Source organism: Cinclus cinclus, chromosome 4 (genome assembly GCF_963662255.1).
Source record: "Cinclus cinclus chromosome 4, bCinCin1.1, whole genome shotgun sequence".
In the NCBI taxonomy this organism is placed as follows: Eukaryota; Metazoa; Chordata; class Aves; order Passeriformes; family Cinclidae; genus Cinclus; species Cinclus cinclus.
In genome coordinates this window covers 21,930,461-21,946,716 of record NC_085049.1, presented here as the reverse complement: position 1 = coordinate 21,946,716, position 16,256 = coordinate 21,930,461, and the positions used below count along the sequence as shown (strand labels likewise).

At 43.0% G+C, this 16,256-nt stretch overlaps 1 protein-coding gene across 5 annotated transcripts; it reads right to left on the bottom strand.

Annotated features, from left to right (window-relative positions):
- Positions 1-990: 990 nt before the first annotated feature.
- Positions 991-15,365, bottom strand: CREBL2 (cAMP responsive element binding protein like 2). Of its 5 annotated transcripts, XR_009933147.1 has the most exons (6): positions 15,209-15,360; positions 7,255-7,452; positions 6,036-6,183; positions 5,180-5,286; positions 1,905-2,060; positions 991-1,367 (listed from the first exon to the last, which is right to left on the bottom strand). XR_009933147.1 is itself a non-coding variant. In XM_062491789.1 (4 exons), the coding sequence occupies exons 1-4, from the start codon at positions 15,221-15,223 to the stop codon at positions 1,363-1,365; spliced, it is 366 nt and encodes a 121-aa protein (XP_062347773.1). In that variant the 5' UTR covers positions 15,224-15,364; the 3' UTR covers positions 991-1,362. The 5 variants fall into 5 exon arrangements, 3 of the variants coding, with proteins under 3 accessions (XP_062347773.1, XP_062347774.1, XP_062347772.1); XR_009933148.1 differs by lacking the exons at positions 991-1,367; positions 1,905-2,060 and adding an exon at positions 2,068-2,491; XM_062491789.1 differs by lacking the exons at positions 1,905-2,060; positions 5,180-5,286 and having other exon boundaries at positions 15,209-15,364.
- Between the last annotated feature and the right edge of the window lie 891 nt (positions 15,366-16,256).

Below are 16,256 nucleotides of genomic sequence, written 5' to 3'. Positions count from 1 at the left end.
GGGAGCAGGAAAGGACTGTTCTTACATCAGCAGGCACTCGGAGCATGTCACATAAGGATGGTGAAGTTGGAGGACACTGCTGGAATGCACTGCCACAGGAACACCCAGAATTGCTGCTGGCAGCACTGTTAAACTTGATCAAAATGTACTCTGAAAGTTACCATGAGAAAGAAGGTATGGGAATAAGTAACGCTTCACAGGATATTTCTATTCACACTGAAGAGCCTGTCTCATGAAGATGCACATTTTATAATCCACTTGTAGTCTTTTATTCACACATTTATTTAATCAGCTGCAGCAGTTAGGAATGTCACCAATACCCACCCAAACATAGAGATCATACATAGAATTGCTCGAAGCAATAGTTAGTGCTGGCAGTGTTGATTAAGCCAGTTGTGAGATACAGGCTGACATAAAAAAAAGTAGAGTTAATCTTGTACTAGTTATGGTAGCAAAACTCTTGCCTTCCAAGTGTTTTTTGGGGAAAGAAAAACAAAACAGAACAAAAAACATGAAAAAGCAGTTCAGTTTTTTTAGTTGTTTTTTTTTTTTTTGACAAAGTGCTGCTGAAAATCATTAGCTGACCAATGACAGCATTTTCTAGTTGCAATTTTAAGATTGTTCAGAGCTCCATGCAACCTGATCTTGAACATCTTCAGGGATGAGGCATCCACAGCTTCTCTGGGCAATCTGCTATAAGCCTCACAGTAAAGAATTTTTTTCTTAATATCTAAACCTTCTCTGTCAGTTTGAAGTCATTGCCCCTTGTCCTGCCACTCCAGGCCCTTGTCAATAGCCCCTCCCCATCTTCCTTGCAGGTTCCCCTCAGGCACTGGAAATCCACAATAGACCTACATACAAAAATCTGAACATCGCACAAATACAGCATCAGTTGAATTTTAGTCCACTGATGTGCTATTCACTGTGGGACATTTCAGGGTTAACTGTGGATTAGAAGCTTATGTTTTCTCATACAAATTCACAATAGAGTCATGTAAGAAATCCATTTATTGATGTAACTTTTGGAGAAATTAATGCTCAGTGACACAAAGAGCAGGAACTCACAAACTGGTATGCTGCCCTGCTTACCTCCAACACGGATTTCTACATTAGCCCATTCTCTGCCACTCATGCTGTAACTTTTGAGCACAATGAGGAGGACTATGGTTCTTACTTCAGCTTTTCCTCTGATTTCTCTGCATTTTAAGACTAGACTCAAACATGTACTTCTTATATTAACAGTAATTTAATAGGCAATTATAGAGACTACAATTTCTTGGAAAGTAGCAAATGGAGTTATAATCCCAAATCTTCTCCAGCTCTTCAGGAAAAACTAGATTCATTATTGATGTAGGTTAGTCTTCACCCTAAAATGTAAAAGGAAAAACAATCAGTCACAAGCACTCTCAAAGGTGGCCAGATTTCAGCTGTCAAGAAAGAGAAAAGCTTTTTGAAATTTGTCTAATACATTAAAATAAACCCTGATAGAAGTTACTTACCAGGAAATTCTTTGACAAACACTTATTATCAGATTATGAAAGCAGATTGTGAAAAGAAAATATATATTTTTTTTTACACGTAATTACAAAATATTCTCAGTTAAGTGACAAGTCAACTAACTGTGTCCACCGCAGGATTCTGTGCATGCAGCATATATACAGCATACAAAAAGACAAGACCTACTGCATGTTTTTCTTATGAAGCTGCCACTATCTGGTCCATCCTTGGGCTACACTCCCCAAAAGGATTGGTACAACTGTACAGTGCTTAGTCCATCATCATCCAGTGAGTTCAGTCTACACTTAACCCTATCAGGAGTTCTGGTGTTGGGGTAAACACCAAATAGTATAGACAGCATTTTTTTTAAGACTGTGGATAGTGGACAGTTTCCAAGAGATACCCACCTTTAGCTCACAAATGGGTCTGGCTGAAGATTAAATTTCCATGACAAGTGGGAAAATGAAGTATTTCCAGGCTCATTTCCTTTCTTCAGTACTTGTGAGAGAGAGCCAGCTGTGCTCACTCACTGGACGAGAAACATGTGAAAGGCTGTTCCCAGCCTACACAAAGAGAGGGTAAGACTATACCAACCTACATTGTCTAGGGAACTAGATGACCAGAGGATTTGGCTGTATCACTCCTAGGAGCCACCCCAACTAGGATGAAGAGTACGAGCATTAGAGCAGCAAACAAGCCTGAATCACAAACACTTGCTGGTTTCCAAGGGGAACTGCTAAACTTCAAGTTTCAAAATAAAGGACTCCCAGGAATCCAGCTAAGGCCAAAAAATGTGTAACACAGCACAGCCTGCTTTATGATGGAAGACAGGGAACTTTATTGAATGATTGCTGCTGGGAATCCTACATTTTGTAATGAACTACAGTATCTAGAGCAGATGAAAAAGCTGCAGCTGGAGCTGTAACTATGTGTCACAGATTTTTGCTTGCAGGACAATCAAGGATGTTGGAGGCAGTAACAGGCCTCTGTCCATCTGCAGGAAGCACAAGAAACCTGTCAGAACATGGATACACTATTTGTGCCACACAGCTTGCCAAACACAGCCTTGTAATGCCAAGTGCTGACTAAGCCAAGAAGCAGGGGCCACCATAACAAACAGAAGAAACTCCTGCTCACAATGAGAAATTCCAACTCTCCATTTAATCCAGAGAAGAAACATTTCTGCTGAGAGGCTTCTTGTTCAGTATCACAGCATGTGAAACAGAGAAAGAGGGAAGAAAGCAAGCAGGGTATTTCTGGCAAGATGAGAGCTGCATTTGTCATTACCAAGCACTGGGCAGAGCTGTTCTGATCACAACCCATAACTCCTCTGCCTGGTTTCTACATCCCTGATTCTGAAAGACACTTAAGTATCTGCATAACATTTGAAGTATGTGTCTAATTACAATACATTGTTTACACCTGAAAATGGACTGTGTAAGACTAATTCTAACCCAAAATAATCCATTACACTTCTGGTATGTTATAAGGTCCAACTACAAGGCTGGCAGAATATAGCTCTGATCATTTGGCCTAAGGCTTTTCTTCCTCCAGAAAATCCAGGAAAAGGATCAGGTAAGGACTGAGCATCAACAAAAATCCCCAAATTTATGGGTAGACTTTATTGCTATCTTTCAGGACAAAATGCAGTGCAGACCTTCAGATGGGGATGGGGAGGATAAGACACGGACAACACAACATGAACCCTCACATCCTCCCCATCTCTACTTCAGTGTGACTAAACCTCTTTTAACATGTTGTCTTATGTGTCTGTGCAACATTTTTAGCAATTGCTAACTAAGTAGCTGGTTGCACGGTCTAAAGACTAAACCTAAAACCACGTGTTAAGGTTCACTATATAGCTACTTAGAACAGAATTCTAGAAACAATTGTGCTGTACACTGAAATACGGTACTTGATTACTTTCAGTGCTTTCATCCCATCCTGAATTGAGACAATGCTAAACAGACCCAATTAGTTCAATAAAAAAGGCAACACTCGGTGTAGCAAAGTAATTCATTATAATATTTATTCTATGAAACAATGCTTGAAACATAAGATTAAAAAACGTTCTATGCATTTCATAAAACACAGAGAAAGACATTGTCATAAACAAAACAGAATAAGCAAGCCAAACCCCCTCTGAAAATCCTGAGCTCCACTCTCCACATTGCATCATATGAATACAAAAAGCAAATCCGGGAGCAAGAGCAGTCTGAGGAAAGTGGCAGGTTATCTGCCAATAACTGGGATGAGTACATCAGCCCACGAGAATTTTGCCATCACCTTTCTTACTACAAAACCAAACTGATGCAACTTGCTTTCCTTGCTACCAGCTCCTGACATTGTCTTTGGCTGGGAAACCAGGATAGCATAGCAGAATTCACATTAAGTTGCTATCCAGAGAGGTACTAGGGTTCAAAATGTTGGTAGCTATGGAAAGGTATCAGGACCCAGTGGTGAGAAGGAATGGCTGCCGTTTCCCTCCTGGAAGCAGGCTGTAGGGACATGCCTTGACTGTTCTTCCGGGAGCATAGGGGGTGGAAAATGTACCTGGTGGAAGAAGTATGGGCAGAAGCAGTGTCCTAGAGTGACTTTATGATGCTTGTATCCCCAGTCTGTTCTGTTTATGCTGGATATTTTTGAGTCCTGCACCTTTAACACTGGTTCTGAGCACAAGGAGGGGAAGAAGAAGAGCAGAGTTTGTTTGCAGAAACTTCACTTGCTCACCCGCATCCTTCTCCTGGATTGTGTTGCCTGCAGCACTGAAAGGGAGTGGGAGAGAGCTCTCTTTTGCTTTTAGTTAGATTTTAGCTAGCTGAGGCAGAGAAGTTCCCTGGACTGCGGCTTCTCTGTCTTGGAACTTTGAAACCTGTTCTGGACTGAAAACCCAGAAGAACAATAGGAGCTCACACATGTGGCCCACCAGGGCCTGGGATGTGAGCTACACCCCATGACAAGGACTTTCTGAATTTGCCATCTCTTCAGAACAACAGGAGGTTTTATTGTTCAATATTATTTGGTTTCTTATGCTTGTGAATACTTTGTTAAATAAACATGGTTTTTTCCACTTTTCTCCAAGGAAATCTTTTGCCAAATCAGCTGGGGGAGGGTCCACTTGAATCTGCTTTCTAAAGGGACCCTTTTGGAAGCTTCCTCTGCAATTTGCCCTAAACCAGGACACACAGGAAATGGATCTAGTACCTCTTTAAGAATCCCAGTCACATAAAAGACATGCTGCATTACAGATGGATGCCGAGAGCAACACTCCATTTAGGTTACAACTGACATTGCTACAAATATTCTTACTGAAAGCTTTTGATCCAGCTCCTTCTTCTCAACCTACAGTGCTGGATTTGGCTTTAGCAAAGCTGTCACGAGATCCTTCTCTTGCTTTTCTTTTGCAGAACCTCCCAGAGTCCCACAGCAGTTAACAACCACATAACCACCAAACACAAAGCCAGCCCAATTTGGGCTCTGATATAAAAGCAGCCCCACTCTTGTGCTGGGAACAAGCTGCCATAGCTGTATTTAGGGAGGGCAGTGTAGTGAAAGGAACAACAAGGCTCCAACTTACACCAACACTTGCTGCCACAAAAGCCCCACCCCACAAAGCCTTAGGAACACCACAATCAAAGAATTTCACATGAGGAGGAGCAAAGAGAAGAGAACAGCCTGGGACCTTTTCCCCTGCACCTGGAGATGCATCCACTCTTCAGAACAGCATTCTTCCTCCTGCCAGCTCCCGAGCCACCTCTGCTGCAGTGCGAAAGGTTCTGCATCAGCCTCCTGAGAATGATGCACCGGCAGGGGAAGATTGTTATGGTTGAAAAAGTGGTTTTCATGTTGATTCTTGAAAACATAAAGCTAGAAACTCCTACTTTTTAAAAAATTCAATGAAGTGTAATTGTAGCCTGTAGCACAAGCTATTACAAAATTAGAAGATAGAGAATTGCCCATGCTACACCTGAACTCTCTCCTTTTGCATATACATATCAAGAATACGACTTTGTATCACATGGTCTTTTCACTTTCCATCTCCCAGAAGAAATCTATTCTATTCCCTGCACAAAGGAGTCAGAAAGAAAACTCCATAGAAAATCCCACATCCAGCATTTCTCTCTTGGAGTGCTTGCAGCTAGAATAATGTTTTCTTGGTAAAGTTTTTAAAGTTCAGTTATGTTTTATGTGCTCCATTTAGCTTGCATTAAAAAAAAAACAAAACAAAAAAAAAAAAAAAAAAAAAAAAAAACCAGAAAATGCTGTAAGAAATTAAGGTCTTCACAGGTCTCCACAGGCTTTGATGATACACAAAGAGTCCTCTTTTAAAATAACTGCCCAGCTTCCTCTATAGTGGAATTTCTGTGTTGTCCATGTAAACATTACACAGAGTCTTTGTACCACCCACTAAGCTCTTTGCTTCAATCAACTATTTGTGCCCAAAAGCACATCCTTATGTTTCTTCCTACACCACAGCCATCCTCCTACACCACAAAAGATGTAACAAAACAGGAATTAATCACAGGCTGGATACTTACAGGGATTGCTGCTGTTTGCCTCTGTCTTTGCAGCCTTGGCAAGTTTGGTTGAGTTCTGCTGTGCTTTGCCTTGCTCCTCTCCAGTTAGCAGGGCTTTTATTTCCGAGGGGATTTTCCCTTGGTCCATGGCCATGCACCACTGCTTGTACTGAAATATGCAAACACATTAGGCCTTAGCAAACTGCCAGGATCACATTAGCAGACAAAACAGGGCTGTAATCTTTACATTCCGGTATATTCATTTAAGGTCTGAATGTACTGAGCTGAAGCCTCTTATGAAACTTCAGAGCCCTAATGAGCTGAGCACGTGGGCCATGGCCACATACCTGGCCTCAGCAAAGCCTCTTGCAGTCAATAAACTGCTACTCAGAGGCAGCAATAGACAGAATACTGTAATTATTAAACAACATGGAACACTCTGTGCAATTTCTTGCTGCTGGCATGCAAAAACACCGTTCCAGTTCATGGTCTATAAAAAAACAAATATTTCACATGACTCTGGGGCTGATGGACTATTAAGAGGTCCTTTCCCATTGTGCAAGGCACGGTGGAAGCACATGTACCTTATTCCTACTCTCCTCATCTTAAATCCTTCACTGTCAAACCCTGAAGCACATCAAAAACCTGTGGCTGGTTGGCTGGCTTTTCACCCGATCCTAAACCTGCTGACTTGTAGTGATTAGCCCCGCCCATTCAAACAAACCTAAAGCCAGGTCAAGACGGTGTCCTCAGTGCTGGTGATATTTCAATGACACCGCTGTATCTGTATTTCCAGATGAAACCTTCTTGGTTAATGCTGCTTATTTGGCCAAGACCCCCATCTTAGACATCCTAGAACCACCTACACAGAGAGCATGCTGCAAGAACCCACTTCCCCAACAGAGAAGCAATGACACCCTGTGGATGTATGTTTGCCCTTTGATATTTCAACACCTCATCCCACAATCTACCTCTGTCAAAGGTTTTTCAAAACCAAACATTTCAAAGACAACAGACTCAAAGGTAATGGCACTTTCTTCCAGTTCAGAACCAGCAGATAACTTGTGACATGAATTCATCTTCTACACACCAAAGCAGGCAAACAGCTGGATGCATCTGATGTTCTGATACCTCCTGGCCAGCCAAATGCCCCTGTCAGTCACTGTAGTCCCGAGAACAAGTGTTCACAAGGACAGGTCCCAGATAATACTGAAGGCTGGGTTATATGATAATTCCTTACCATTTCAAGCTCTTCTCTCAGAGCACAGATAGCTCGCTCTCTGCTTGAAACCAGCTCTTCCAGGTACTGGTACCTCAGCTTCTTCCTGGCTCTGCACTCTCTTGCACTCTGACGACTTCTTTCAAGTTTTGCCTTCAAGTCTATTTTGGCTGGTTTACGACCTCGTTTGCCTGGCTTCTTTACCTTGCCTCCAACCACCTGGAAAGGAAGGGCACAATAAAGATCCTATTCTGCAAATGTAATGCTGGAACCATGTGACTGTAACTACTAGGAGTCTCAAGTATAAAATCTTGCATATACATCCTGAAGCAACATAGGAAATAAGAATGCTGAGCTGTGAAGCGTTCAGGACTCCCTCCAGTGGCTCTATTTCTCTCTCATATTAGGGAGCCCAGACCTGAACACACTACCTCAGGTATCTATGAGGGTATCTGGGTATTGAGGAGGCATAATCAGCCTGTAGTGAAACTGCTTCCACATCACCTACAGCCCCTGCTCTAGCAGGTCTCAAAATATTATATAGAAATATTATAGAAATTAACACTTCAATTTAGAAAAAATATTTATTTGTTTCTATCAATATAATGCAAAACTTAGTTTTGCTGCAGTCAACAGATGGAGCCTACTCTAAATTCAGAATTATTCACTAGCCACCGGAGCTTCCTTGGGCTAGATTTCTTTCAAAGGAATCTTGAGGAGTTTTACTAAACATGGAACTCAGTCACACTGAGTCCTATCTCTGTTGCCTCTGCTCCAGTAGTACATCACCACTCTGGCCATGTTCACCTTCAAAGCATTACTCCACAGCCTGGTGAGTTTCCTCATACAACCTGTCAGTGCTGAACTCTCCCTGCTCCTAATGCAGATCCCCCTTGCAGAAATGTAACTCCCTAGTTTCCTGCCCTATGGAATGCAGGTATTGCAATCACCTTCCCCTTTCCTTTGTGGCTCCCTTTTTACAGGTCTGAGAGCTTGTCTTGCTACAAATTAAAAAAAATAATAATACAAACCCCAAAACAAAACAAGTTTCCTCTGTATTTACTCTGTGCTTCCCCACTTAAATATTTTACTCTAAACATAGGGGCATGGCACAAGAAAATCTTAAATATGATGTGAAGCTTAGTTCACTGGTCATTGGGCAGTATCAGCCAGTGAGCATTACATCAGCCACACACCCCAGCTCTCCTCTGAAGCGAGGATTTCTCTTTATTAGCATTCTGACCACACTGTTTGACTGGAGGAGGTGTGGAGAAATACACCTAACACAAACACCTGCATATAAGAATTTCACTGCTGCCTTAGTATTTCACCATCCTTGATACAGACAGACTTTTTCTACTAAGCAGTGTTCAAAATACTAGAGTTCATAATTAAAAAAAGACACTTTTACTGTGAAGAGCTACAAAATAAGTAATTTTTAACATTCAAAGAAGTCACTTGTTCTGCAAACTTAGCAAGCTGCAATAAAAACACTAACATAGTGAACTTATGCGCCAGAATGAAGAGGGGGGAAAATAAGGATTATACAATTGAGCCTATTCTTTCTTTGGAAAGTGAGTCAACAATCACATGCCAACATAATCCTACCCTCTCTGTATTGTCCCTCCTGATTTATTCAGGAGTAGCTGCCTGCCATAAGCAAATGAAAGAACAGAAAGTACTTAATGGACATTTGTGATAATGAAACAAACAGAGTACATTCAGAAAAGCAAAGGAAAAAAAAATAAAGCCCTTTTACACTTGAACTGCTGAATACAGTTTAAATAATTCTTTACTTTATCAAGGTACTCCCCTTAAGATTTTCTAGTCCAGAAAATCTAATGTAGTTCAAAGTGAGATAAAACTAACCAGATGTAGCCAAGGCAGGGAGCAGGAGCTCTAAAGAAGGGAAAGTAACTGTCCTCTTTCAGGCATGACAAGGTCTGTCCTCTCATAGCAACACACTCCTGGCTATGGCTGCTGTGATCCATACTCCCAGCTCAGCAGAAGGTAGAACCACACAGAATCTTCCCAGGTGGGGCTGTAGGCATTCACCATTTGCTATCTCTTATTACTTGCACTTGGAAGACTCATGGATATTACATTATACACACTACAGCCAAAGTACTTCAGTTTCCGAAGACTTTTAGCACCTGAGGCTTTTCTGTCCTAATGCAAGGTAGTTCAAAGTAAATCTCTGAATTCAAGAGCTAGATAAGGTCTTGTAGAGACATACACTGCAGCTCTTTTAAAAAACCTTGGCCACTATGGGTTCTGACCCTCTAGAACTCAAGTGAGCTGGCACTCAAGGCTGGGGCCCCAACACGCCCCACACTGCTGTGTAAATAAAGAAGTACCTTGAGTCCTAATCCTGCACAGGAGCATTGACAGCCATGCCCTCTCCCCAAGGCCTCAGGCAGGTGAATGGTTCCCACCACACCATTTCTCACAATCAGCAAGTTAAAGACTGCTTAGCACAGGGCAAATGCATCCTGGATCCACCATTATCCACAAATTGCTTTCCCTTTGGTCACTCCAGGGTTCTTTCTACAGACAGGTGTGCCAACTGCCCTCCCTCCAAGATCTTTTATCACGGCAGTAGCCCTGCACACAAGCTCCCTTATGGCAGGAAAAAGGCCTGTACCTCTTCAACCATTCAACCATGATTACTTGCCAAGGCCCTAACCACCAGGCCTACAGAGACAATGAAAAGCTTCCTTCCTTTTTGACTCTAAGCACTAACACCTTAATAATCTGCCTTCACACTATCCCCAAAGCTTCATACTTTAGTCTTCATGGCTCCTGGAGCTCACCACACAATTACACATCACGCTGCAAACGCAGTAATGCTAAGCAATTTAATCAAATCCTGAAACCTCGTCAGTTTTCCCTCACCAGTATTTAGAAGTTCCTGCTGTAACCTTAAGCAACCCAGCTGGGAAAAAAGTCCTGAGAAATCCTTTGCTCCCATCCAGCATTACCGTATCTCCCTGGCTTCTAGTCCTGTTTGCCTGCTCAGTTGCTATGCTGATGTGACAGAAAGAAGACAAAGCAGAAGTGATAGTTGATGTTGAACATGGCAACAGACCAAGCAAACATTTTTAGTCCCTTTGTATTCCTCTGGAGTTTATAAAAGGATGTGATCTATTAGCATTCAGCAGTGGAGATTTGGGGTTTTTTTCAGGGAGTCATACACAGTCAAGACTCATCACAAGATGAATCATAAAACTTTTCATAGAAATATTTAAAAAGGCATGCATTAGTTAGAGATCTGACCTAGCTCCCATTTCAGTTCACTCAGACTTCAGATAACAGAACGTAACTCTTTTCTGAGGCACAGAGCGTGGTTCTTGGGGTGTCCTGCACAGGGCCGGAGTTGGACTCAATGATCCCAATGGGTCCCTTCCAAGTCAGCCTATTCTGTGATTCCACAGTTTCCTTTTAATACCCTAATTAGATCATAATCTCATTCTTGCCTCCCATCAGTGTTGAGGCACAAAGTTATAGTACCTGGAGTTGGAAATAGCTGCAATTACTTGACCTGATATAGAAAATTCCTCAGACTTCTGGACTTTTTTTATTAGAAGCATACATTCAGATCTCTCCAAAATCCTTGCCAGAATGCACAGCAGAGAGGTCCTCCTCAGGAAGGAGATGCACACATAATACAGCCACTAGCACTCAAAGCCTTGAGGAGCTGACCCCCTCAGACAGAAGACTGGGATAAAGCTGGCCTCATCATGACATCTGCAAGTTGGAATCAGTTTAGCAGATTAAAGTAACACTACTCCAGGCACTGCTCAGCACCACTGACCAGCAATGCTGATCACATTGACCAGGTCAGCATCTCCCAGAAGCTCTGAGTTCATTTACCAATAAACAAGCAGCTCCATCAACCAGTACTTGAGATCCATCTTAAGCAGACTCTTCATTGCACTGGCAGCTGAAAGTATACATCTGCAGAACTTAACACAGCATGGAACTGGTCATCATCTACAGAATTTATATAGAACTATAAAAATGACTGGTAAGAAATAAAACCTAAGTGCTGCATTACAGTAGAGAGCGGAAGAATCTATTTCCACTTGCATATATTTTTACAAAAATCAGAAAGCAAATGAAGCCAGACACAAGTCTGCTAATACAGATGAAGTTTTCTGATTTTCCAGTTCAAAGCATACCACTCACAGGAGCAGTAAAAAGCCCAGCTAGAGAGCATGCTTGTAATTCCTCCATTTCATGACATTTCATATGCTCAAAACAATTATTTTACTTTCACTGGCAGACAATATGCATCCAATAATGATCCAAAAATGCAAGATACTATGTAGTGAGCAAACACGATCTAAGTCTTAAGCAGATGTGTCAACAGAAATGAATCCTAAAACTCTCACCATACAAAGTGCTTCATGTCCTGAGAATGCCATGTTCAGCACAGATGGATAAAGAATACTGTCTGTCTTTGCTGCAATGTCTGTTTTTAAAAAGCCTGAGCTAGGACTAAATACCAAGTTTTCATGAAGCATTATGCAGGCACCCAGATGGGTAAGTGCTGAAGTTCAGGGCAGCAGTCACTCAGACACCACCTTGCCACTCCACTGGTGACAGCCCTGCTCTTCCCCAAGGAAGGAGTCAGAGCCTCACACAGGAATTATGTCCACCACTGTGCCCTACACATTCTCTCAGTTCACACTAACAGAAACCAGACACTTTTTAAAACCTGTCTCTGATAGAACTTGGGTTCAGGAATGGTCAGCTAACTCTACCATGTGTATCCTCCCAGCCCACTGTAACAAGGAACTAAAACTCTTCTAGCTGGTTTAGAGGCTTTAATATCCTCAATTTCACTCACTCCTGGCAAATATGTGTCATCTGAACAATGCTGAGCAGGAGGTTCTTAAAAGATTTAATGATTTGAATTGCTCATATCAAATTATAACCAAAGCTGTTAAGGTTTTGTATTTCCAAGCAAGCAGCAATGAAAATAATTTATGTGTGGACATTGTAATAAATGGATAGTGTGATGCTGGTTCTCGTGAATATTGAATTTATATTATAAGGTTGAAAGATGTTTTCTAAAGATCTGTTTATATATATATACATGAGTTTTATAATGTTGAAAGTTATCTCTGACCACCGGGAAGGTTGAAGCAGGAAGGACTGCAGACTCCGAGAGGCGGGATGAAGGAGGAGCTGGGTCGGAGGAGTGACATATGTACAAGCGGGGAGAGGCTTGGCTTATCAATAGCATATCTAAGGGTTGTTAACGGTGTGGGCAGTGTGCCTCTGGCTGCAGCTAAACACCCAGCGAAGTCCCTTTTTCCTTATTCAGTCCCTTGCCGTAGTTCAATAAACCTTTTAAAATTTTAAAAAGTGAGACATCGTTTCTCACAGACATGATCCTAGATGGAAGACTTCTCCAGCACACTGAGAACCTGCATACTCTGAAAAAGCCTTGAAGGGTGAAAACATAACAGCCCACACCTTAACAACCGAGGTCATCTCCACAGTAGCTCTGTCCCTGCTGTGGCATTCAAAGCATTACCCAGAGCTGACTCCCGGACTGCCTAGGAGATTGCTCTCCCCCTGATCCCATCAGCCCCACCATTGAAGGTCACAGGCTACAAGACAGCTCATATCCAAAGACCCCTCAAGCTCTATATTTGAAACATCAGATTTCACACCTGGCTTGCTCCCACACTCCCTCCAAGGGACACCTGCATCCCCATAATTATGACTCAGGACCACACAGGACCGAGTATTTGATGTCTCACAGCCAGACTGTGTGGAAAGCAACCCAGCTCCATGGGTGTAGCCCTTTGCTGAGAGCCTTCTCCTGCTCTAACACCAAGTGTTCCCTCGAAAAGGAAAGCTGCAAGAACACCACAGCAAGACATCAACAGTTGCTGATTCCACAAATATAGTAATACAATATCTTTTCTCTGTAAGGCAAGAATATTTGTAATAAAAGAGGGCAACCCCAACCTTTTTTGGTGATCTGGTTTTGGTTTGCTTGTTTCTGACTTCACTGGAATAATAAAAGCGATCTGATATTACAAACTTTTGTTTCTCATTTCTAGCTGTAAACTGAAAAGTTAATTACCCAAATAAGTCTTGTCAGTGTCACCTATAAAAACCTCTGTAATTAAAACAAAAGACTGCAGTTAGCTGTATAAAACTGTACTCAGTGTTGACTAACAAGAGTTATCAACTTCTTACCCTAGTCCCTATTGTCTGCTTCCCAATTCACATAAAAAGTACATAATATGTTATATGTTGTCTTGTAAACTAGCCAAGAAGTTTCACCTTTAAAGGCTGAAGCCACCATAACAGAGCTTCTCCTTTTTCCTCTGTCCAAACACTTCACAGATGCACAAGTGTTGTTTTAACAGGAATTAATTGCCAAGGAACAGCTACATCACTAAACTCTTTCCCTTCCACACTCAAACCACAGCAACAAGTGAGGCCAGTACCTGAACACTTTTAAACCCTAGTTTAAAGCAGTTCTATACAAGACAAGGAGGTAATGTTTTAGGGATTTTTTTTGTGTGTGTGAATAATTTAAGAACATCCTTCCAAAATGAAACATGAAATTTTTCTAGATCTGATGTTAAGGTATTCTACCTCTCCCTTTTTTTCTTGTTATTTCCTTCCAGTTTTGAGGAATGTGTAAACAAGAAAAATTCTTCTAATGCTCTCTTAAACCTGATTAAGTCTAAATTAAAGTGCATGATGAATTAGGGAAAACTTTGTGTGACAAACACAAAGGAAAACACTGAACTTGGCTGCAGGCAGTTATAGAATGCTCACTACACTACCAACACAATTTAGCTGATTGAGTTTTTGCAGGGGCAGTCCTTTCACAGGCAATTCCCTCAGCAAGGAGGAAAGTGTGAGTCAGTGGAATTTAATGAAAATCTGGAAGTTGGGTAGTAGAAACAGCCTAAGCCTCATAGAGGAGAACACAAAAATAAATAAAAATCATATAATGCTCACGAACTATATATGCTTCCAGAACTAAATTTTCTGGATCTTCTCTACAACTGCTCCAATTACACAAACTTTCATGCAGTTCCCAGAGTTGTGAGACATCAGTGATGCAGATTTCCCCCGACCTCCTTCACAGCTTTCAGACAAGGTGTTAATAAAATAAAATAATATACCTGTTAAAATAGCAGATCACCATAAACCTTCCATAGCCTTACAATTAATTCTGTGGATTATAAATTGCCAAATTACTGTTCGCTTCTAAATTTCCTTATTCCATAAGAAATTGTGTCAAGTATTTTCCCCCCTTTGAATTAAGGCAGATCATCATGGGCTGTGTAATTTTATTCTAGTAAAATTCCAGTGGTGTCTCCAGCATGACCCCCAGGTTAACCCATAACCAGCACTACAGAGAGCTGAAATACCCAAACTCGGCTGAGAGTCTGAGCTGCAACAGGCTGCCCTGAGAGGGCACAGCAGCTGTCCCTGCAGGACCTGCTTCAGGTACAAGCAAGGGGAAGATGTGTTCCTTGTGCATCTTCTCATGCTCGGCTCTGCTCAGCTGGAAGCCCCGCACCTTCAGGGATGCAATTGTGTTGCTCTCATGAGATTCTTCCAATGCTGGAAGAATCCAAGCTCCAGCACCCAGTACAAGGCTGCAACCCACGCTGCTGCTGCTGCCTCCCTCGTACCTCACCATTTGTGCAAAGTGGCTATTTATCTAATAAGTTCGGGGTGCTATTGGGAGCACAGGCCACAGCACCACACCACTGGTGGAATCCAGCCTTTGGCCCACGCCTGGAGCTTTAAGGAAACGCCAGAAGTAGCACCGAAGAGCTGCAAGCAAGATCTAAGGGGGCAACCCTTCCTTCCTGGCGGCTGCAGCAAGCAGAGCCCCTCAAGAGCACATTTCAGAAGGCTCCCTGCACCAAGAGTCTCACCGGCTACCATCGGCTCCATCTCCCGGATGGGCCCCGCAGCCCCTTACCTTACTGTCATCCATGTGTGCCGCCAGCCCCGATCCGCCTCGCCGCAGCCCCTGCACGAGGAGCAGGCGGAGCCGCCCGCCCGCCCGCAGCCCCGGCGGACACCGGCGCTCACAGAGCCTCAGGACCTCCCGCTGCCGCCGCCATCACCCGCCGCCATGTTTGTTTACAGCCGAAGGGCGCCGTAGCGCCGACAGAGCGGTGCATGCTGGGAAGTGTAGTCTTGTTCGGCCCCGTCGCTATTGGCCGCCGCCCTGATGGGGACGGGAAAAACTACAACTCCCAGCAGGCCCAGCAGAGGCGCGGCGTGGCCACTGTTCCTCGCGTCGCCGGCCGGGCGGACTACATTTCCCAAAGGCTGCGACCGCTTCCCTGCCTCGCCGCAACAGCTGTATTTGTTGTTTTGTTGGTGTTTTGTGGTCTTTTTTCGCGTTTGTTTGTTTGTTTGCTTGCTTGCGTTTTCTCTAACGCTCACGTCGCTCCATGGCAACCCCAATGGTTCCAGAAACATGAGCAGGGCCTGGTGGGGCCGGAGCTGCCGGCTCCGAGCTTACGCATGAGCTGTCTCGAGCTAGACAAAACAAACAAACAAACAAACAAAAAACCCAATCCAACAGCAAATTTAAGTTTTGTTTTTATTTGCATTGCTTTTTCCTAAAAGCTCCTGAAGACAGAGCCGAATTTTCCAGGCCACCTGGATCTACTGAGCTCCCCCAGCCTGGAGAAGCAGTCGCTGTAATCCTTTGACAATGCCCAGTTCCTTCCCGTTTTCATGGGGACACAAGGCACCGATCGCATGTTGAATGCTTGATGAAAAGCCAGGCCATCGTCCCGTGTGTGTGCCTTGAAATGAAGTCTGTGCTTGCTGGAAAGACACAGATACCACAGTGCACAGTTCTCTTAAGCATGCCCACGTTTCCAGCTGGTGGTGAAGGCTGAAGCTTGGTGTGTTTCGTGTTGCTGCATGTTCCTTTTTATTCATGCAACTCTATTCACAGGAGTTTCCCATGACTTAATCTCTCTCACATGCAATTGTTAGGGCTGAAGGCT

What these genes read in the sequence shown, in the direction of transcription:
- CREBL2 (XM_062491788.1), bottom strand. An exon ending in TGAGAGAAGAGCTTGAAATG is followed by an intron (nt 6,184 to 7,254) that starts GTAAGGAATTAT and finishes TGCATATTTCAG; the next exon opens with TACAAGCAGTGGTGCATGGC.